Raw genomic sequence first — 23,686 nt, 5'->3', positions numbered from 1 at the left:
TTTATACTAAAATATTATTCACTGTTATACGCGGCCCTCAATAAAAACGAGTTTAATACGCCTCCTCTATTATATTTGAAGTATTACGCACACCTGCAACCTGGGACTATGTTGAAAACAGCCCTTGGGAGGCAGCGCTACACCTCGCCATGTTTATTTAGGCCGAAGAGGAAGAGGAGGGAGAGCGGCGACACCTTTTGACACTCTCGGCTCGGCCACCCACCTGCAAAGATGTCAGGATGCTGCGTGACGGCGGAGGCCAGGGAGAAGCAGCGCATCAACGGGGAGATCGAGAAGCAGCTGAAGAAAGACAAGAGGGACTCTCGCAGGGAGCTCAAGCTGCTCCTCTTAGGTCAGTCAACACTTCCTTTATTTCCTGGCCGTGATGATGACGATGAAGGGACGATGTCCTGACCACACGCAGGACAGGATCTATAAATATTTGCAAACTTTGAATTTTCTACAGACTGAGCAGCCACAAAATGAGGTACACCTGCACAAGCTATTGAGATGTAGCCAAAAGTCTACCTTTCCTAACAGAATAATGTCAATCAATCAATCAATTCCTTTATTGTCATTGTCATAATAACACTTAAGTCATACATGTCAACGAGATTTTGTTTGAGCTTTGTCCAGCGGCATATATAATATAATAAAGTATAATGCTGAATTACATTAAATCATCTACAGCCCAAGAGGTATTATTGTGATACGTTTACTATTGTACTTGTAGTTCACCAGAGTGCAGTGCAATTCAATGTTATGGTGACCTTTATTTAGCTACATGGGTGATAATATTTTATTTTATAAAATCTATGGAAACATTGTGACTGGCTGCTACAATCAAAACTGGTACATTTTATTTTCAAAGTATTAATTGACAATGATCACTTTTATTTCACCTTACACCTCTGTCACTTATATAGATAGTACTTTATTGATTCCTTCAGGAGAGTTCCCTCAGGAAAAAAAAAAAAAAAAAAAATATATATATATATATATATATATATATATATATATATATATATATATATATATATATATATATATATATATATATATATATATGTATATGTATGTGTATATATATATATATATATATATGTATATGTATATATGTGTGTATGTAAGTGTGTATGTATGTATATATATATATATATGTATGTATATATATGTATATATCCTGCATGTATGTATGTATATATATGTGTATATATATATATGTATGTGTATATGTATGTATATATGTATATGTATGTGTATATATATGTATATATATGTGTATATATATGTATATGTATATATATATATATATATATGTATACATATATATATATATATGTATGTATGTATATATGTGTATGTAAGTGTGTATGTATGTATATATATATATATATGTATATGTGTATGTATGTGTATATATATATATGTATATGTATGTATATATGTGTATAAATACTGCATGTATATATGTATGTATATATATACATATATGTATGTATGTGTATGTAAATATATGTATATGTATGTATATATGTGTATATATACTGTATGTGTATATGTATGTATATATGTATATGTATATATATATGTAAATATATGTGTATATATATATGTATATGTATGTGTATATATATGTATATATATGTGTATATATATATATATGTGTGTATATGTATGTGTGTATGTATGTATATATGCGTATATATATATGTATATGTATGTGTATATATATGTATATATGTGTATATATATATGTGTATGTATGTATGTGTGCATGTATGTATATATGTGTATATATATATATATACAGTATATATATATATATATGAATATGTGTATATATGTATGTGTATATATATATGTATGTATGTGTAAATATACTGTATGTATATATATGTATATATATATGTATATATGTATGTATATATGTGTATATATATACTGTATGTATATATATATATGTATGTATAAATATGTATATGTATGTGTATATATATGTGTGTGTGTATATATATGTATTTATGTGTATATACAGTATATGTGTATGTACATTTATATGTTTATGTGTACGTCTATATGTATATATATGCATATTAGGGCTGCAACAACTAATCGATTAAATCGATTAAAAAAAATAGTTGGCGATTAATTTAGTCATCGATTCGTTGGATCTATGCTATGCGCATGCGCAGAGGCAATTTTTTTTATTTTTAATAAACCTTTATTTATAAACTGCAACATGTACAAACAGCTGAGAAACAATAATCAAAATAAGTATGGTGCCAGTATGCTGTTTTTTTTTCAATAAAATACTGGAAAGGATAGAAATGTAGTTTGTCTCTTTTATCCGATTATTAATCGATTAATTGAAGTAATAATCGACAGATTAATCCATCCATCCATCCATTTCCTACCGCTTATTCCCTTTTGGGGTCGCTGGAGCCTATCTCAGCTACAATCGGGCGGAAGGCGGGGTACACCCTGGACAAGTCGCCACCTCATCGCAGTCGACAGATTAATCGATTATCAAATTAATCGTTAGTTGCAGCCCTAATGCATATGTATGGATATATGCATGTGTGTGGATATATACATATAAATATAGATATATATCTTCTTTTTTAAATCTTTTTTACTACACTAAATTGGCCCTAGTGTGTGAATGTGAGTGTGAATGTTTTCTGTCTATCTGTGTTGGCCCTGCGATGAGGTGGCGACTTGTCCAGGGTGTACACCGCCTTCTGCCCGATTGCAGCTGAGATAGGCTCCAGCACCCCCCGCGACCCCAAAAGGGACAAGCGGTAGAAAATGGATGGGTGGACTATTTATATTAATATATTATTGTGTATGCACCTTAGGGGATCTGCTCCAATTGTGTTGTTCTTTGAACCTGTTCACTGTAATAATGACAATAAAACTCTATTCTATTCTATTTTGTATTCAAAACATAAACAATACAATAGCTATGAATTAAAAAAAATTCCAAATCAAAACATGTATTCATTTATATACATACACACACTTGTGTTGGGTTGTGTTTAGCAAATTCAGTGTGTAAGGGATACAAGGCTGTGGTGGTGGTGGTGCATTGGAGGACCACAACTAGCTGTTAGGGTTGGCCTGCATGCAAATAGTCATGCAAATGCAAACCACACTCTGCAGGACATGGGAACAACTTTCACTAGTCTCTCTTTTAAAACAGAAGTCTTGTTGTGGCCTCTGGCATTTCAACTAACATTTCATTTAAAGACTAAACGGACCTGGCCCGCCACGTCATTTATGTGGTCCTCCACGTCATTCAATGTGGTCCTCCACGTCATTCAATGTGGTCTTCCACGTCATTTAATGTAGCCCATGGAGTCTTTTAATGTGGTCTTCCACATCATTTAATGTGGTCTTCCACGTCATTCAATGTGGTCTTCCACGTCATTTAAGTGGCCCATAGAGTCAATTAATGTGGTCTTCCACGTCATTCAATGTGGTCTTCCACATCATTTAATGTGGTCTTCCACGTCATTTAATGTGGTCCTCCACGTCATTTAATGTGGTCTTCCACGTCATTCAATGTGGTCTTCCACGTCATTTAATGTGGTCTTCTACATCATTTAATGTGGTCTTCCACGTCATTTAAGGTGGTCTTCCACGTCATTTATTGTGGCCCATCGAGTCATTTAATGTGGTCTTCCACGTCATTCAATGTGGTCCTCAACGTCATTCAATGTGGTCCTCCAGGTCATTCAATGTGGTCTTCCACGTCATTTAATGTGGTCTTCCACGTCATTTAATGTGGTCTTCCACGTCATTTAATGTGGTCTTCCACGTCATTCAATGTGGTCTTCTACATCATTTAATGTGGTCTTCCACGTCATTTAATGTGGTCTTCCACGTCATTTAATGTGGTCTTCCACGTCATTCAATGTGGTCTTCCACATCATTTAATGTGGTCTTCCACGTCATTTAATGTGGTCTTCCACATCATTTAACGTGGTCTTCCACGTCATTCAATGTGGTCTTCCACATCATTTAACGTGGTCTTCCACGTCATTTAACGTGGTCTTCCACGTCATTTAATGTGGTCTTCCACGTCATTCAATGTGGTCCTCCACGTCATTTAATGTGGTCCTCCACGTCATTCAATGTGGTCCTCCACGTCATTCAATGTGACCCATCGAGTCATTTAATGTGGTCTTCCACATCATTTAATGTGATCTTCAATGTCATTTAATGTGGTCTTCCACATCATTTAATGTGGTCTTCCACGTCATTTAATGTGGTCTTCCACTTCATTAACGCGGCCCATCGAGTCATTTAATGTGGTCTTCCACATAATTTAACGTAGTCTTCCACGTCATTTAAGGTGGCCCATAGAGTCATTTAATGTGGTCTTCCACGTCATTTAACGTGGTCTTCCACATCATTTAATGTGGTCTTCCACGTCATTTAATGTGGTCTTCCACGTCCTTTAACACGGGCCATCGAGTCATTTAAGTGGTCTTCCACATCATTTAATGTGGCCCATAGTCATTTAATGTGGTCTTCCACGTCATTCAATGTGACCCATCGAGTCATTTAATGTGGTCTTCCACGTCATTTAATGTGGTCTTCCACATAATTTAACGTAGTCTTCCACGTCATTCAATGTGACCCATCGAGTTATTTAATGTGGTCTTCCACATCATTTAATGTGGTCTTCCACGTCATTTAATGTGGCCCATCGAGTCATTTATTGTGGTCTTCCACATCATTTAATGTGGTCTTACACGTCATTTAATGTGGCCCATAGAGTCATTTAATGTGGTCTTCCACGTCATTTAATGTGGTCCTCCACATCATTTAATGTGGTCTTCCACGTCATTTAACGTGGCCTATCGAGTCATTTATTGTGGTCTTCCACATCATTTAATGTGGTCTTACACGTCATTTAACGTGGCCCATAGTCATTTAATGTGGTCTTCCACGTCATTTAACGTGGTCTTCCACATCATTTAATGTGGCCCATCGAGTCTTTTAATGTGGTCTTCCACATCATTCAATGTGGTCTTCCACGTCATTTAATGTGGCCCATCGAGTCATTTAATGTGGTCTTCCACATAATTTGATGGGGTCTGCAACATCATTCAATGTTGTCTTCCACGTCATTCAACGTGGCCCTCTGAGGGCAGCCATAATTGCGATGTGGCCCTCAATAAAAACGAGTCCCTGTTCGTAGATGGTTTAGATTTACATAGCTCGTTCTCGACTTACTTCAGTGATCACTTGCCTCCTTCTCCTTGTTGTGTTCAAATCCACTTGTAAAAAAAAAAAGTCTATTCAAATGCCGACCATTTGTTTGGTGAGATGAATAATGTTCACAATGCAAAACAGTCAGAAAAACACACAGAGATACGTGCTAAACACAACAAACATATGCACTGTGCTTAAATAACATGCTGTGAGTCTTTGACTAACAAAGTAGCATTTATTCTAACAAATCATCATGTGGACTGAGTGAATCCAAATACAGTCAAACGTGTGATAATGTTAGCGGCCACAAAAATATCCCCCGCAGAGACAAGCATAGTTATAAACCTTGTTTAAAGCACCTGCCTTTTTTTCTTCCCGAAATAGTTTTTTTTACTCCGTATAGCAGCCACTAATATCAAATTTGCTGCCATGATGCATCGTGTTGATGGATTGAGTCTTACCTTAAATTACACCAAGTGCATTTGCGTTGCGGCTGTCCAGGTTTGCATGCGGACTGCATTGACAGCAGGAGTGATTTCCCAGACAAGTCCTTGGTGTCAAATAGTGCTCTCATTCGCTTAAGAAAATTGGTGTGTGTTATGTTTGCTTGTTTCAATAACCCAGAAAAAGCCAATTTCAGCAACACAGGAACTCTTTGTTTATAACTTAGCGTGCTCGTATCGCCGCTAAGTACTATCATCTCTACTTCCAGCTACGGTCTACTCCTAAGACTTCTGGTAATGGGTAGTGTAGTATCTACTAGTCTAAAAAATAACATGTTTTCATATGGTGAAAGACTACATTCCTCCTGGAGCGAGCTGCCAGCTAGTTCTTATAACCTGGGGTAGGTAACAAACTATGACCATTATGTGTGACATGCGCAGGTGGAGAGTATCCACTTCACCAAGCAAGGCTGATAAATCTGGCGATGGTAGGACTCTCAGGACAGGTCTCCATGAATAACAGTCATGCTTAAATAATGTCAACGGATGCTTGGAAACGCTTATGTACACACAGATGGAGTCCATTTCAGTATTATGAACTGAAAGACCTGAGATCACATCATTTCGGGTAATAAGGACTGGTTGCCTTGCTGCTCAAGAAGACATACTGTATACCAGGGGTGCTCATTACGTCGATCGCGAGCTACTGGTCGATCTCGGAGGGTGTGTCAGTCGATCACCAGCCAGGCATTAAAAAAATAGTCCTAAAAATGAGCGATCATAAATCTTCACTATGACGTCACTTTCGTCACTTGATTGACATTCACGGCACCCGAGGGTCTTCTGAGATGACGCTGGCTGCTGCCAGCTCATTAAAATTACCGACTGGAAGGCGAGAAACACTTTATTTCAACAGACTCTGGCGCCGTGCCTGTCGTCAAAACTCCAAAGACCGACTGCACAGTTGCACAGTTGTGCTAACAAAATAAGAGTCTCAGAAAGCTGGCGTGCACAAGCTAGCAAGCTACGGAGTTTGCCGACAATGTATTTCTTGTAAAGTGTATACAAAGGAGTACGGAAGCTGGACAAATAAGATGCCAAAAACCAACCACTTTCATGTGGTATTGGACAGAAAGGAGGACTTTTTTTCTCCTCCATTCTAAAATGCGGACATTATCAGCACCACTGTCTGATTCCAATCAATGCAAGTCATCAGAATCAGGTAATACACCAACTTATATTCTTGTCTTCATGAAAGAAAGGAATCTATATGTGTTAAACATGCTTGTATTATCTTTAAACACCTTTAACTTATTAACAATATTAACTATATGTGTTAAACATGCTTGTATTATCTTTAAACACCTTTAACTTATTAACAATATTAACTATATGTGTTAAACATGCTTGTATTATCTTTAAACACCTTTAACTTATTAACAATATTAACTATGTGTTAAACATTCTTGTATTATCATTAAACACCTTTAATTTTTTAACAATATTAACTATATGTGTTAAACATGCTTGCATTATCATTAAACACCTTTAACTTGTTAACAAAAACATATATTTCATAACTAAGTAAATATAAATTATATATATGAATGAGGTAGATCCCCACGACTTGATCAATTGAAAAGTAGCTCGCCTGCAGAAAAAGTGTGAGCACCCCTGCTGTATACAAATAAAATCTATTATTATAATTTTGGCTAATGTCCTCTAGGCCAGTGTTTTTCAACACTAGTGTACCGCGAGATATTGTTTGGTGTGCCGTGGGAGATTATGTAATTTCACCTAATTGGGTTGAAAATATTTTTTGCAAACCAGTAATTATAATCCGGAAATGTGCCGTTGTTGAGCGTCTGTGCTGTCTAAAACTCGGCAGAGTAACCGTGTAATATTCTTCCATACCAGTAGGTGGCAGCAGGTAGCTAATTGCTTTGTAGATGTCGGGAACGACGACAATGGTTTGCAGGTAAAAAGGTATCTAATGTTTCAACCGAAAATAAACAAAAGGCGAGTGCCACTTAGGGAAGGATATGCAAAACTAAAACTGAACTGGCGGCAAAGTAAACAAAAACAGAATGCTGGACGACAGCAAAGACTTACAGCGTGTGGAGCAGACGGCGTCCACAAAGTACATCCGTAAATGACATGACAATCAACAACAAAATAGGAGCGTAAGACAAGAACTCAAACACTACACACCAAAAAACTCCAAATAAGTCACAGAGTGATGTGACAGGTCGTGAGAGTACACCTACTTTGAGACAAGAGCTATAGTGATGCATGCTTGGTTATGGTTGGAATTCATATCCAACAATTGCGAGAACGACTTTTTACTGTCAGTATCGGCTGCTGGGTTTCATTTTTTAATGTTTTCTGCTGGTGGTGTGCCTCAGAGAAATTTTTCAATGAAAAAAATGTGCCTGGGCTCAGAAAAGACTGAAAAACACTGCTCTAGGTGCTACAGAACTTGCTGTGATGCTCACTGATCAATAAAGTACGCTTTTGTTCAACGATATATCAACTACGCCAAGGCCAGTGGTTTACCACAGTAGTTACTCCCCACCAGGGCTATTCAACTTAATTGTTTTAGGGGCCACATTTCCAGAAAGCTATGGACTGAGGGGCCGAACTTCTCCTTCCACTATGAAATAATTCTTATTTTGAAAACCAGCATTATCTGGAGTGGATTTTTGTTCCTGGTCTCTCTCTTTTTTTTCCAGAGCTACAGATTTCTGTCAAAAATAGCGCTGTTATGCAAAATACAAGTGCCCACTGCAGTAGACGCCAGCCTTCAGGAGGTTAAAATGTCAATGAAAGGATGTCCAATGTGGTCTTCTAGTTCCTCTGTACAACAGGAGCACGCTAGTGTTTCCAGAAATACGCTGCTAAATGTTAAAGTCTCTCCTAAGTCGTGAACCAAACTTGTAGACTGGTCTGGTGTCATTCTCACATCGGTTGAATAGTCCTGATCTACACAAAACAACACAGTATGTGTGAGAATTTCAATAACAAACGGGCAAATGATCCAACTGGAGAGGGAGAAGAAGGGCGGACTTGCTTAGGTTTGTCTTTTTTCCACCTGTTTGTGGGTAAAGTATAAGCTAGTATTAAAGGGGAACATTATCACCAGACCTATGTAAGCGTCAATATATACCTTGATGTTGCAGAAAAAAGACCATATATTTTTTTTAACCGATTTCCGAACTCTAAATGGGTGAATTTTGGCAAAATAAACGCCTTTCTAATATTCGCTCTCGGAGCGATGACACTGTTACAAATATGCGCCACACTGTGAACCCACACCAAACCAGAATGACAAACACATTTCGGGAGAACATCCGCACCGTAACACAACATAAACACAACAGAACAAATACCCAGAAACCCTTGCAGCACTAACTCTTCCGGGACGCTACAACATACTATAATTGCAAGCTGCAGTTTTGAGGCATGTTAAAAAAAATAAAGCACTTTGTGACTTCAATAATAAATATGGCAGTGCCATGTTGGCATTTCTTTCCATAACTTGAGTTGATTTATTTTGGAAAACCTTGTTACATTGTTTAATGCATCCAGCGGGTCATCACAACAAAATTAGGCATAATAATGTGTTAATCCCACGACTATATATATCGGTATCGGTTGATATCGGTATCGGTAATTAAGAGTTGGACAATATCGGAATATCTGCAAAAAAGCCATTATCGGACATCTCTAATAAAGTACTATCTATCTTTCTATCAGTAATGGAACTGTATTAAAAAGACGTCCTACCTTTTTTATTTTTTAATAAGTATATTTATTATTCTTGGCCCTAGTAACATTACACACAATTTGAACAGTAACACTATGTTTGAATAATGTAAAAATAAAACACTGTACCATACCACTAGTGGCACACATACCACTGTTTGATAATCACTGCATTACACAATTATTACGTAACATTTAAATGTTAATGAGCTATGTGATCACAGCTTTTTGAAACATCCTACCTGACACATAGGTCTCATCCATGACGTCACCGGAAGTCCCGCCTTCCCCTCCAGGCGTCCAATTGGCATCTGGCACGAAGGTAGCATTTAGGCTAATTTAGCCTGTTAGCAAACGGCATTTAAACTATCGCAACAAGCGCTAAAGAGCCCAACAAAATAACAACACCAGCCCCAAAAATAACATGGTTCTTTTAGACGAGTACAAGTACAAAGTTCTCAAGCCAAAAGCATTAAGTAAAAAGAACACATCGATTATTGGTGAAGATGGAGACGATCTACTTCGTGATTTCTGCCGGCTTATTTCTTCTTCTACGCATGTTGGTAGGCAACGCGGACATACAGCGCCCCCTAGAGGTTAACAAATTACCCCACAAGTAAACATAGACTAACATACTGTTACCCTATTCTCTATTATAGTCCGTTTTGTTGTAATAGGGTAGAGCACAGCTGTCAAACTCAAGGCCCGGGGGCCAAATCTGGCGAAAGATATAATATGCGTTAATAAAATGCTTCATCTTTTCTTACTAACTATATTTTTGTTCTTTCCTTTTTGACATTAAAAATCATGTACTGCATGCATATCTTTTAAAATGTAATATTATCAAAATCAAAGTATTATATTATGTGTTCCAAAATTATTTTCTGTTAAAATAAAGATAAATACTGTACTTAAATACAGTGTTGGGTTAGTTACTGAAAAACAGTAACAAGTTATAGTTACTAGTTACTTCATTTCAAAAGTAACTCAGTTACTAACTCAGTTACTTACACCAAAAAGTAATGCGTTACTGTGAAAAGTAACTATTTAGTTACTTCTTTTTTTTTTTAAAGCTCCAATTAATGCCCTTTTAGCCTTCATTTCAGTACTGTTATTGCACTGGAGAATAATACAATATGTTGATCAACTTGACATGCATTTGTATCACTGAACTCTGCTAAGCAATGTGGTCTACATACAACACACAAAGACAAAGATATGTTACAAAGGCCAATTTGTTTCTCACCAGAACAAATTGACAAAACTATTTTAAATAGCTGCAACATAATGTACATAAGTAACAAACAGCATAATAACAGCATAGCTGTAAAGCAAGAAAGGCACACACTACATACACAAAGCCTAACCAGGCATTTTTTCCTCAAGAAATTCTGACACAAAATCATGTCTGAAGCCCAGAACACTCTACACATTTCCCCAGTTTTAGTTTAGAGATAAGGAACGATTGGCCTGGCCCACTAGGATCCCTCTTTATGTTTGTGAACTTTATAGTCTATACATTTAGAGTGATGCGTTTACAGCCACACAAAAAGTCGGACCACTCCAACACCACACATAAAGTGTAATTCCAGGTCGTTACTCTATGATTTACCAATCAAATGTGTGCCTATTCTAGTGTCATTTATTAGGAATCTTAATTTATAAATATTAATCATTAAATGCTGTTGATATATTAAATACATACTAATAAAAATATATTTTTTACAAACAGGAAGTTGCAGGAATGTACACATGATCCCCTGCTTACATCTCATTGTGCAACATGTGAATGTTTTAATGGGAACTAAATGCAATGTCTGAAAGGGGTACAAACTATTTCCAAAGCAGGACCTCCACCCAGACAAACAATACAAGTACACAGTTCATGAAAAACAATATTTGTTGTTATTGTCATTGTAAGTGGGCCTAAACACTTATGTTAAAAATGGAAATGACTGCTGTCATTTGATTATAATAATAAGAGAATGTTGTCTGTCTATCTGTGTTGGCCCTGTGATGGGTGGGGACTTTTCCAGGGTGTACCCAGCCTTCCGCCAGAATGCAGCTGAGATAGGCTCCAGCGACCCCGAAAGGGACAAGCGGTAGAAAATGGATGGATGGATGGAGATGGAACTTGTTATTTAGTCAGGTTTGGGACAGGTGTGCTGCTGGTGTAGCCACAGTTCTGATGTTGCTCACATGTGCTCCACTGAATGCTCAGGGAGTTTTTGCGTTTGCTCACACATGAACAATTAGAGGGAACATTGATTGACAGAGTGTGTACCTTCAGTGCTGAAGTGGCATCAGAGTCTCTATCTCTCTTTACTAGCTTCGTCGAAGCATGTTGCTTATGTAGCTTGTTTCAGCAGATTTGAATTGCTGTTTTGGGCAGTAGATGGCATCTTTGATCCAAAGCACAATTTACATTTAACTAAAATGTTATTTTCTTTGTGCTCGACAAAAGAAAAGTCGTGAAAATATCTCCATGTTAGCAAACTCGACTTCTGGCTCCGCCATGATCAGACACGCCCCCCTCCTCCCTCCCCACACTCACTCACACACAGAGCGCATGTCTCTCTCTCTTCTCCGGCTTGTGACACAAGAAGAATCAGAACGATGACACAGCAGCGCTCCGATAAAACACACTTTATACTACATAAAAAGTAACGTAAAATAACGCAGTAACGCATCATGTAGTAACGGTAACTGAGTTACTGAATATAAAAAATAACGCGTTAGATTACTAGTTACCGCCGAAACTAACGGCGTTACAGTAACGCGTTAGTCCCAACACTTCTTAAATATCTGCTTGACTTATGATTTCAAAACAAATGATCAATGAAATTGTAGAATGTAAAATTGACAATAGATTTTACGGTTTAATTCCGCTGACTGAGTTTTTCACCGTAAAAACAACTTTGGTACTAAAATTGAAATATTAAAAAAAACATTAAAACCACAAGATTTTACGGTAAAAAAAACAACCCAACTGGCAGCTCTGTTGCTTGAATTTTACCACCAAAAACGGTGGTATTGTTTCTCCATTCCATTCCTTCCATTTTTTTATATTTTGTAAAAAACCCACAGCTTTTACTGTAAAATTCTGGTGACTGAGCTGGCAGTTTTCAAAGTAAAAATAAAAATTGTTTTGCAGCTTATGTAACAAAATATTATATTGTGTATTCCAAAAATATTTTTTGTTAAAATAAAGATAAATACTGTACTTAAATATTTGCTTGACTTATGATTTCAAAACAAATGATCAATGAAATTGTGGAATGTAAAATTGACAATAGATTTTATGGTTAAATTCCGCCGACTGAGTTTTTTTTACCGTAAAATCAACTTTGGTACTAAAACTGAAATATTAAAAAAAACATTAAAACCACAAGATTTAACGGTAGAAAAAACCCCCAACTGGCAGCTCTGTTGCTTGAATTTTATCACTAAAAACGGTGGTATTGTTTCTCCATTCCATTCCATTTATTATATGCTGTAAAAAAAAAACGACAGCTTTTACTGTAAAATTCTGAGCCAAGCTGGCAGTTTTTAAAGTAAAAATAAAAATTGTTTTGCAGCTTATGTAACAAAATATTATATTGTGTATTCCAAAAATATATATTTTTTAAAATAAAGATAAATACTGTACTTAAATATCTGCTTGACTTATGATTTCAAAACAAATGATCAATAAAATTGTAGAATGTAAAATTGACAATAGATTTTACGGTTTAATTCCGCTGACTGAGTTTTTCACCGTAAAAGCAACCACAAGATTTTACGGTAAAAAAAACCCCCAAAAAAATGGCAGCTCTGTTGCTTGAATTTTACCACTAAAAACGGTGGTATTGTTTCTCCATTCCATTCCATTTTTTTATATGCTGTAAAAAAAAAACGACAGTTTTTACTGTAAAATTCTGGTGACTGAGCTGGCAGTTTTTAAAGTAAAAATAAAAATTGTTTTGCAGCAAATTATTATATTGTGTATTCCAAAAATATTTTTTGTTAAAATAAAGATAAATACTGTACTTAAATATCTGCTTGACTTATGATTTCAAAACAAATAATCAATGAAATTGTGGAATGTAAAATTGCCAATAGATTTTACGGTTTAATTCTGCAGACTGAGTTTTTTTTTTACCGTAAAATCAACTTTGGTACTAAAACTGAAATATTAAAAAATATTAAAATCACAAGATTTTACAGTAAAAACAAAACAAAAAAACTGGCAGCTCTGTTGCTTGAATTTTACCACTAAAAACGGTGGTATTGTTTCTCCATTCCATTCCATTTTTTTATATGCTGTAAAAAAAAAAAAAGACAGCTTTTACTGTAAAATTCTGGTGACTGAGCTGGCAGTTTTTAAAGTAAAAATAAAAATTGTTTTGCAGCTTATGTAACAAAATATTATATTGTGTATTCCAAAAATATCTTTTGTTAAATTAAAGAAAAATACTGTACTTAAATATCTGCTTGACTTATGATTTCAAAACAAATGTTCAATGAAATTGTGGAATGTAAAATTGACAATAGATTTTATGGTTAAATTCCGCCGACTGAATTTTTTTTTTTACTGTAAAATCAACTTTGGTACTAAAACTGAAATATTAAAAAACATTCAAACCACAAGATTTTACGGTAAAAAAAACAACAACAAAAACTGGCAGCTCTGTTGCTTGAATTTTACCACTTAAAACGGTGGTATTGTTTCTCCATTCCATTCTTTCCATTTTTTTAATATTTTGTAAAAAACCCACAGCTTTTACTGTAAAATTCTGGTGGCTGAGCTGGCAGTTTTCAAAGTAAAAATAAAAATTGTTTTGCAGCTTATGTAACAAAATATTATATTGTGTATTCCAAAAATATTTTTTGTTACAATAAAGATAAATATTGTACTTAAATATCTGCTTGACTTATGATTTCAAAACAAATGATCAATGAAATTGTAGAATGTAAAATTGACAATAGATTTTATGGTTAAATTCTGCCGACTGAGTTTTTTTTACCGTAAAATCAACTTTGGTACTAAAACTGAAATATTAAAAAACATTAAAACCACAAGATTTTACGGTAAAAAACAAAACAAAAAAACTGGCAGGTCTGTTGCTTGAATTTTACCACTAAAAACGGTGGTATTGTTTCTCCATTCCATCCAATTTATTCAATTTTTTTATATGCTGTAAAAAAAAACGACAGCTTTTACTGTAAAATTCTGGTGACTGAGCTGGCAGTTTTTAAAGTAAAAATAAAAATTGTTTTGCAGCTTATGTAACAAAATATTATATTGTGTATTCCAAAAATATTCTTTGTTAAAATAAAGATAAATACTGTACTTAAATATCTGCTTGACTTATGATTTCAAAACAAATGATCAATGAAATTGTAGAATGTAAAATTGACAATAGATTTTACGGTTTAATTCCGCTGACTGAGTTTTTCACCGTAAAAGCAACTTTGGTACTAAAACTGAAATATTAAAAAACATTCAAACCACAAGATTTTACAGTAAAAAAAAAACAAAAAAAAAACTGGCAGCTCTGTTGCTTGAATTTTACCACTAAAAACGGTGGTATTGTTTCTCCATTCCATCCAATTTATTCCATTTTTTTATATGCTGTAAAAAAAAACGACAGCTTTTACTGTAAAATTCTGGTGACTGAGCTGGCAGTTTTTAAAGTAAAAATAAAAATTGTTTTGCAGCTTATGTAACAAAATATTATATTGTGTATTCCAAAAATATTCTTTGTTAAAATAAAGATAAATACTGTACTTAAATATCTGCTTGACTTATGATTTCCAAACAAATGATCTATGAAATTGTGGAATGTAAAATTGCCAATAGATTTTATGGTTAAATTCCGCCGACTGAGTTTTTTTTTACCGTAAAATCAACTTTGGTACTAAAACTGAAATATTAAAAAATATTAAAACCACAAGACTTTACATTAAAAAAAACCAAAACAAAAAAAACTGTTGCTTGAATTTTACCACTAAAAACTGTGGTATTGTTTCTCCATTCCATTCCATTTTTTTTATATGCTGTAAAAAACCCACAGCTTTTACTGTAAAATTCTGGTAACTGAGCTGCCAGTTTTTAAAGTAAAAATAAAAATAGTTTTGCAGCTTATGTAAAAAAAAAAATTGTTTATTATATATATATATATATATATATATATACACATGTATATTCATATATTACTCACTGTTAAAAGAGGCCCTCTGAGGGCAACCATAACTGCAATGTGGCCCTCAATGAAAACAAGTTTGACACAAAAAATCTATAATCACGACAAAATCCATAAAAGTTTCCAGTTGAACACATTGTGGTCACCGCCTAAAATCCTACATTTATGATATTTATAAAGGTTATATTTTCATCTTTATTTTTGTTCGTTAGTTTGCAAGGTTGGATAAAAACAATTTCATGCTAGGTTGTATTGTGTAGTTTTAAAATATCTAATATTGCCACATTGTCAAAGAAGATTTTACATTTTAGCTATCTTTTCTGATATAATATTAATCCTGATAGAAATATAGACACCTGGCGACAAATAAAGGCTGTCAGTCATTCACTTCCCAAAGCTTTCGCTTGACCCGGTCCTATTTGGCAGTCAAATAGACAAAACAAACCATGCAGATTAGCATGATTGCCATGTTTTACAATGGGTTTGCATGCTAGCAGGCTGAAGAAAAGATGACAGGATTGTACCATTTGGAATATCCTCTCTCCCTCTCTGCTCCCGGCCGCTTACTGTTAAAGAAAACAGATGATTAGATTAACACGTATCACCTGTGAAATCTTATCACCTGCCAGCTGTGTCTCGCCGTCAGCACATGCCCAGCCCCTGCCCGATGGTGCTCGTCCTCAGTACCATGGACAGCGGTGGTGACTTTTCCACCTGCAGGCAGCGCTGGCTACACCTCCCCCCACACACACTCTTGCTATATGACACTGCAAATGTTGCTTGTGAAAACATGGGGAATCTGGTTGAACATTTAGACTTTGCTCTTTTTTTTCTCCTGGTGGTTGCCTGCGCCATGCAGGCACAGGCGAGAGCGGGAAGAGTACCTTCATCAAACAAATGAGGATCATCCATGGAGGAGGCTACAGCGAGGAGGACAAGAGGAGCTACGCGAAGCTGGTCTACCAGAACATCTACACGTCCATGCAGACTATGCTGAGAGCCATGCAGGCTCTGCACCTGACATTCTCTCACACGTGCAACCAGGTAACACACACACACACACCTGCAGCCTTCATTGTTGGACTTTTATTAATGAGTTGATTAGATGGTTTTCAATGCTAAAATTCAACCCGGATTTTTTGTCTTCAACATTTTTATTTGATTAAAAAAAAAAAACTCATAAAAAATGTGTACAAATTTTGAGGGTTTTTTAGAGGGATTTTATCATTTATAAAATGTAATTTCCAATTACAAAAAAAACCCTGCCATTAAATCATTATTAATAGAAAATGAAAGGACGGATGTTTGTTTTTCCACAAAAAAGGTTAATTTGTTTCAATTTAAAAGAAAAATATCAAAATATTAGAGCCTGTATCTTCGAATTCTGAGGTTTTTTAAATCTCCAAAATACTTTGATTTAAAACAACCCATAAAATTCAAAAAAGTGTATCTTCAATTTTAAAGTTTAGTTTTTATTTTATTCCATGAAAAATAAATTTAAAAAATTTGTTTAAGTCCCAAATTTTATTTACATTTTTTGATTAAAAATAAAATGTAATAACAATGACAGTATGAATAAAAAAATGTCTGGAAAAGTGCTATTTAAATCTAATTACTATTATTATTATGATTATATTTAAAAGTTTGTTTTCTCCCACAAAAAAGGTGCATTTGTTTCATGATGAAAAGAAAACAATGCATGCATGTATGTAGGTGTATTCTATTTAACTACCGGTATATATATTTATTTCGTTTTGAATTAAAAAAAAAAAATCGGAAAATTGAAAAAATGCCTTTTCAAATTTTGTTTTGGTTTCATCTAATGAAAAATGTAATCAAAGCAAAATGTTATTAAATTTTACTATGCATCTCCACATGTGTGTTCGCTTTCAAAAATTTGGGGACGTCTGCGCTGCTGACCCGTCTCCACTCAAGTTGATCTCCTGCTGGCCCCACTGTGGACTGGACACTCACACTATTATGTTAGATCCACTATGGACTGGACTCTCACTATTATTTTAGATCCACTATGGACTGGACTCACACTATTATGTTAGATCCACTATGGACTGGACTCTCACAATATTATGTTAGATCCACTATGGACTGGACTCTCACAATATTATGTTAGATCCACTATGGACTGGACTCTCACACTATTATGTTAGATCCACTATGGACTGGACTCTCACACTATTATGTTAGATCCACTATGGACTGGACTCTCACAATATTATGTTAGATCCACTATGGACTGGACTCTCACACTATTATGCTAGATCCACTATGGACTGGACTCTCACTATTATGTTAGATCCACTATGGACTGGACTCTCACACTATTATGTTAGATCCACTATGGACTGGACTCTCACACTATTATGTTAGATCCACTATTCTATCTTTTCTAAAAACGTATAAATTGAAAAATATATACAATATTTACAAAAATAGAAGCATTTATCCCTATTATATTTGATCAATTTTAAAAAATCTAATAAAATGCAGGAAATGTATTATCTGAAAAAAAATTACTGAAGTTTTTATTTTTGGTTGAACATCCAAAATCTAATGTTGATACCCAAACAATTGTACGACATCGTTCATTACAATTTCCTGGGTGAATGCTATAGATTTTGAAAAATGAAGTTATTCAAGGTCATGTAGTTGCAGTTTGTTTCCAGCTCTAGTTATTTTATATTGTTATTGGGATTTGTTATATATTATATATATTATATAAAAATATGATATATTATAATATAGTATATCAGTAGATATGATATACTGTATATATAATATAAAAATATTACATATACGTTATATTGCTACTATGGTAATAATAATAATACATTTTATTTGTAAAAAGCACTTAACATTGAGTAAACAACCTCATAGTGCTACAGTGTATTAAAAATAAATTAAATAAAAAGATAATAAATAAATAAATAAAAATAAAAACTAGAACAACCAAATAGCTAAAACTAGTATGCATATATCTAAAAAAAAATACTTTTTTAAAAAGAAGGGTTTTTAAGCCTTTTTTTTTTTTTTTTTTTTTAAACATCCACAGTCTGTGGTGCCCTCAGGTGGTCAGGGAGAGAGTTCCACAGACTGGGAGCGGCGGAGCAGAATAGTGGTACATTTTTAGTCTACTTTATACCTGCATTATCCTTTCCATCCTTTGTAACTGAGCTACTGTGTGGAACAATTTCCCTTGTGGATCAATAAAGTTTGTCTAAGTCTAAGGAAAAGTCCAATATCATAATTGTGTTATCTTTGAAGCGGAAGCCTAATGACTTTGAATGTTTAAAAAAAATGTTTCACGTGGTATTCCAGACCTGCGCCACCACTATTTTGGAGGTGGAGGCGGACAGGGTGGAGGACTTGCATCAGGACCACGTGGAGGCCATCAGGAGTCTTTGGACGGACGCTGGCATGCAGGAATGCTATGACCGCCGTCGGGAATACCAGCTGTCTGACTCCACCAAATAGTGAGGAATGGACAGGGTTAAAGATTGAGGGTCAAAAAATGAGTCTAATTGTTCATTTCCTGCAGTTATTTGATGGGACTAGACCGGATCGCACAACCCTGCTATGTACCCGATCTCCAGGATATCCTGCGGGTCCGAGTTCCCACCACGGGGATCATCGAGTACCCCTTCGACATGGAGAGCGTCATCTTCAGGTAGGTTCCCACATTATGACTTGTAAGGATCCGGTTCAAAACACTGATGACATCTATTAAACAGACAAGAAGCAAGGAATTAAACAGAGACAGAATTAAATGTAGCTCATTGAGGAGAAACGTCTGGGCTGTACTCTTTTTACAGTCTTCCACCACGCTCTGACGAACGATTGTACGCCTCCTTTTATTGAGACTTTACCTGATTACATGGCAACAGCTGTTTTTAAAGGGACAGCGGTCGTAAACAGCCGTCGCCTTTAGTTACAAAACAGTTCAAAGAAAATGTGCCTGGAGGGGGGTTCAGGTCCTGCTTCCTCTCCGCTTTGTAGATCTCGGGTCAAGACAAAATCTTCCTGTGGATAACAATAGATCAAAGAAACCGACACCTTCATGTCACTTCCCATCCTACACAGTGGAGTTTTACAAGCCTTTTGATTGGTAGGATCAAAGACAGCTTTTGTGTGCTCGCCGGGAACTCACTGCAAAACAAAGTTTTTTGTGATAACTTAAGATACAATTATTCTGATAGTCACGTGTCTTGAGGGCAGGATGGTGGACGTTGGGGGTCAGAGGTCAGAGCGCAGGAAGTGGATCCACTGCTTTGAGAACATTACCTCCATAATCTTCCTGGTGGCGCTCAGCGAGTACGACCAGGTGCTGGCGGAGTGCGACAACGAGGTGAGCGCTCGCTTTCCCTCCCCCCCGGAAAAGCTTGACGATGTCACTGATTACCGTATGTCATCTCCCAGAACCGCATGGAGGAGAGCAAGGCACTTTTTAAGACCATCGTCACGTACTCCTGGTTCCAGCGCTCATCCGTCATCCTCTTCCTCAACAAGACCGACATCCTCAAGGAGAAGATCATGCACTCCCACCTGGCGGACTACTTTCCGGAATTCACCGGTCGGTTGGTCAAGGAGTTACATAATTAGTTAGCACTGTTAGCATTAGCACAGGCTGAATTCATTGCGCATGATGGGATGAACGAACAAAACCTTGACAACGACAAAACATTTATGTGAGCTAAATATTTGATTATGCTGAATTAGGGTTGTAGATCTCGGGTCAAGACAAAATCGATACTAGCGATACTACTGAATCATATTCGGTACTATACCACCTCTGAAAATATTATGTTTATAAACTCAGGAAATATGTCCCTGGACACATGAGGACTTTGAATATGATCTTGTATCGACTTGGTATCGGATTGATGCCCAAATTCGTGGTAGCATCCAAAACTAATGTAAAGTATCAAACAAGAGAAGAATAAGTGATTATTACATTTTAACCGAAGTGTAGATAGAACATGTTAAAAGAGAAAGTAAGCAGATATTAACAGTAAATGAACAAGTAGATTAATAATTAATTTTCTACCACTTGTCTTTAATAATTTTGACAAAATAATAGAATGGAAAATGACACAATATGTTACTGCATATGTCAGCAGACTAAATTAGGAGCTTTTGTTTGCTTACTTTAACAAATAAAAGACAAGTTGTCTTGTATGTTCACTATTTTATTAAAGGACAAACTTGCCATAGTAAACATATGTTTAATGTACCCTAAGATTTTTGGCTAAAATAAAGCCAATAATGCAATTTTTGTGGCTATTTAGAAAAGTACCGTAAAGTACCGGAAAGTATCGAAATAATTTTGGCACCGGTACCAAAATATATTTTGGTACTTTTCTAAATACAGGGGACAAAAAAAATTGCATTATTGGCTTTATCTTAACAAAAACTTTTACGGTACATTAAACATATGTTTCTTATTGCAAGTTTGTCCTTAAATAAAATAGTGAACATACAAGACAACTTGTCTTTTATTAGTAAGTAAACAAACAAAGGCTCCTAATTTAGTGTGCTGACATATGCAGTAACATATTGTGTCATTTTCCATTCTATTATTTTGTCAAAATTATTAAAGACAAGTGGTAGAAAATGAATTATTAATTTACTTGTTTATTTACGGTTAATTTCTATTTTAACATGTTCTATCTACACTTCTGTTAAAATATAATCACTTATTCTTCTGTTGTTTGGATACTTTACATTAGTTTTGGATGATACCACAAATTTGGGTATCAATCCGATACCAAGTAGTTATAGGATCATACATTGGTCATATTCAAAGTCTTCATGTGTCCAGGGACATATTTCCTGAGTTTATAAACATAATATACATTTTAAAAAAACAAAAGAAGATTTTATGATGCCAAAAATATCAACGTAATCATAGTAGTATCGACTAGATACGCTCCTGTACTTGGTATCATTACAGTGGATGTTAGGGTAGATCCACCAATGGCGTTTGTTTACATTTTGACGCCAGTGAGCTACGGTGTGTAGTGAAGCATGTATAGCTATTCCTCGTCCTGCAGGGATGATACTTGTAAGAAACGTACTATATTTGTGCCACTATATGCTGAATTAAGATTCTCATTAGGATTTAAATGAAAATATTTAGCTAGCAACATCTAGAAGTATTAAGGTAAAATTGTACATGTAAAGTATATCCACATTTTTGCAAAAGTATCCATATTTTTGCAAAAAAAAAAAAAAAAAGGTTGCTAGATAAAAACAAAAATAAACTCAGGGCAGGGTTGTGTCGATCTCTGGCTGTTTGCCTTGCACAAATACTACATAAACCGGAGGCAGGGAGGCTCGTAACTCAACTTTATGCTCATGTCAGAATACTCGTAAATTGAGGTACAAACTAGACAAAGCTATCAAATAAAAAAATGTTGAACTGACTGTCAAAAATATTTGCTCAGGCCCTCGCCAGGACGCGGCGTCTGCTCAGGAGTTCATCTTAAAGATGTACCAGGAACAAAAACCCGAAAAGGACAAGACGCTCTATCCTCACTTCACCTGCGCTACGGACACGGAGAACATTCGCTTTGTCTTTGTGGCCGTCAAAGACACCATCTTGAGACATAACCTGAAGGAGTTCAACCTGGCCTGAAAGAGGACCACTATCGTAATGTATACTAACAACTGGCTAACAAATATGTTCTATAAGAATATGGCTAATTATTTCTTTATAATATATTGCTTTTATATTAACGTATGCCATGTGTAATAAAATAAATGTAATATAAAAATGAAAAAAAAAAAAATCAATTAAAGCCCCTGTGCAAACATCAAGAAAAAAAATCATTTGTTTTGATTGAAAAAAAATGAGTTATTTTAAAATATATATTCCTACAATTTGTTTTTTTCTTTATATCTGAAGAAAATAAGTACTATTTTGTGTTTCTAAAAGGATAATCAACTAATGTGTCCATCCATCCATTTTCTACCGCTTGTCCCTTTTGGGGTCGCGGGGGGGCTGCTGGACTTTTAAACTTTTAAATATAATCATAATAATAATAATAATAATAATAATAATAGTAATTAGATTTACATAGCACTTTTCCAGATATATTTTTAAATTATACTGTCATTGTTATTATATTTTATTTTTAATCAAAAAATGTAAATAAAATTTGGGACTAAAACAAATTTTAAACATTTATTTTTCCATCCATTTTCTACCGCTTGTCCCTTTTGGGATCACGGGGAGTGCTGGACTTTTAAACTTTTAAATATAATCATAATAATAATAATAATAGTAATTTGATTTAAATAGCACTTTTCCAGACATATTTTTTTTAAATTATACTGTCATTGTTATTATATTTTATTTTCAATCAAAAAATGAAAATAAAATTTGGGACTAAAACAAATTTTAAAAATTTAATTTTCCATCCATTTTCTACCGCTTGTCCCTTTTGGGATCGGGGGGAGTGCTGGACTTTTAAACTTTTAAATATAATAATAATAATAATAGTAATTCGATTTAAATAGCACTTTTCCAGACATATTTTTTTAAATTATACTGTCATTGTTATTGTATTTTATTTTCAATCAAAAAATGTAAATGAAATTTGGGACTAAAACAAATTTTAAAAATGTATTTTTCCATCCATTTTCTACCGCTTGTCCCTTTTGGGATCACGGGGAGTGCTGGACTTTTAAACTTTTAAATATAATCATAATAATAATAATAATAATAATAATAATAGTAATTAGATTTACATAGCACTTTTCCAGATATATTTTTAAATTATACTGTCATTGTTATTATATTTTATTTTTAATCAAAAAATGTAAATAAAATTTGGGACTAAAACAAATTTTAAACATTTATTTTTCCATCCATTTTCTACCGCTTGTCCCTTTTGGGATCACGGGGAGTGCTGGACTTTTAAACTTTTAAATATAATCATAATAATAATAATAATAGTAATTTGATTTAAATAGCACTTTTCCAGACATATTTTTTTTAAATTATACTGTCATTGTTATTATATTTTATTTTCAATCAAAAAATGAAAA

General features: G+C 34.7%; 1 protein-coding gene across 1 annotated transcript; it reads left to right on the top strand.

The window, feature by feature from the left end:
• The first annotated feature begins 231 nt into the window (after positions 1-231).
• gna14a (guanine nucleotide binding protein (G protein), alpha 14a) lies at positions 232-22,387 on the top strand. Its single transcript, XM_061933362.1, has 7 exons — positions 232-352; positions 16,479-16,663; positions 18,956-19,110; positions 19,176-19,304; positions 19,853-19,982; positions 20,054-20,207; positions 22,081-22,387. Exons 1-7 carry the CDS (start codon positions 232-234, stop codon positions 22,269-22,271), a joined length of 1,065 nt encoding a protein of 354 aa, XP_061789346.1. The 3' UTR covers positions 22,272-22,387.
• Positions 22,388-23,686: the final 1,299 nt, after the last annotated feature.

The sequence above is a fragment of the Nerophis lumbriciformis genome, linkage group LG03 (assembly GCF_033978685.3).
Source record: "Nerophis lumbriciformis linkage group LG03, RoL_Nlum_v2.1, whole genome shotgun sequence".
NCBI classification, from domain to species: Eukaryota; Metazoa; Chordata; class Actinopteri; order Syngnathiformes; family Syngnathidae; genus Nerophis; species Nerophis lumbriciformis.
This window is presented reverse-complemented; position numbering and strand designations above follow the sequence as displayed.

Excerpts from the sequence above, each read along its gene's own strand:
- gna14a (XM_061933362.1), top strand. The coding sequence starts at position 232 with ATGTCAGGATGCTGCGTGACGGCGGAGGCCAGGGAGAAGCAGCGCATC. Across the intron at positions 353-16,478 it reads GCTCAAGCTGCTCCTCTTAG|GCACAGGCGAGAGCGGGAAG; the intron begins GTCAGTCAACAC and ends TGCGCCATGCAG. Across the intron at positions 19,305-19,852 it reads ATGGAGAGCGTCATCTTCAG|GATGGTGGACGTTGGGGGTC; the intron begins GTAGGTTCCCAC and ends TCTTGAGGGCAG.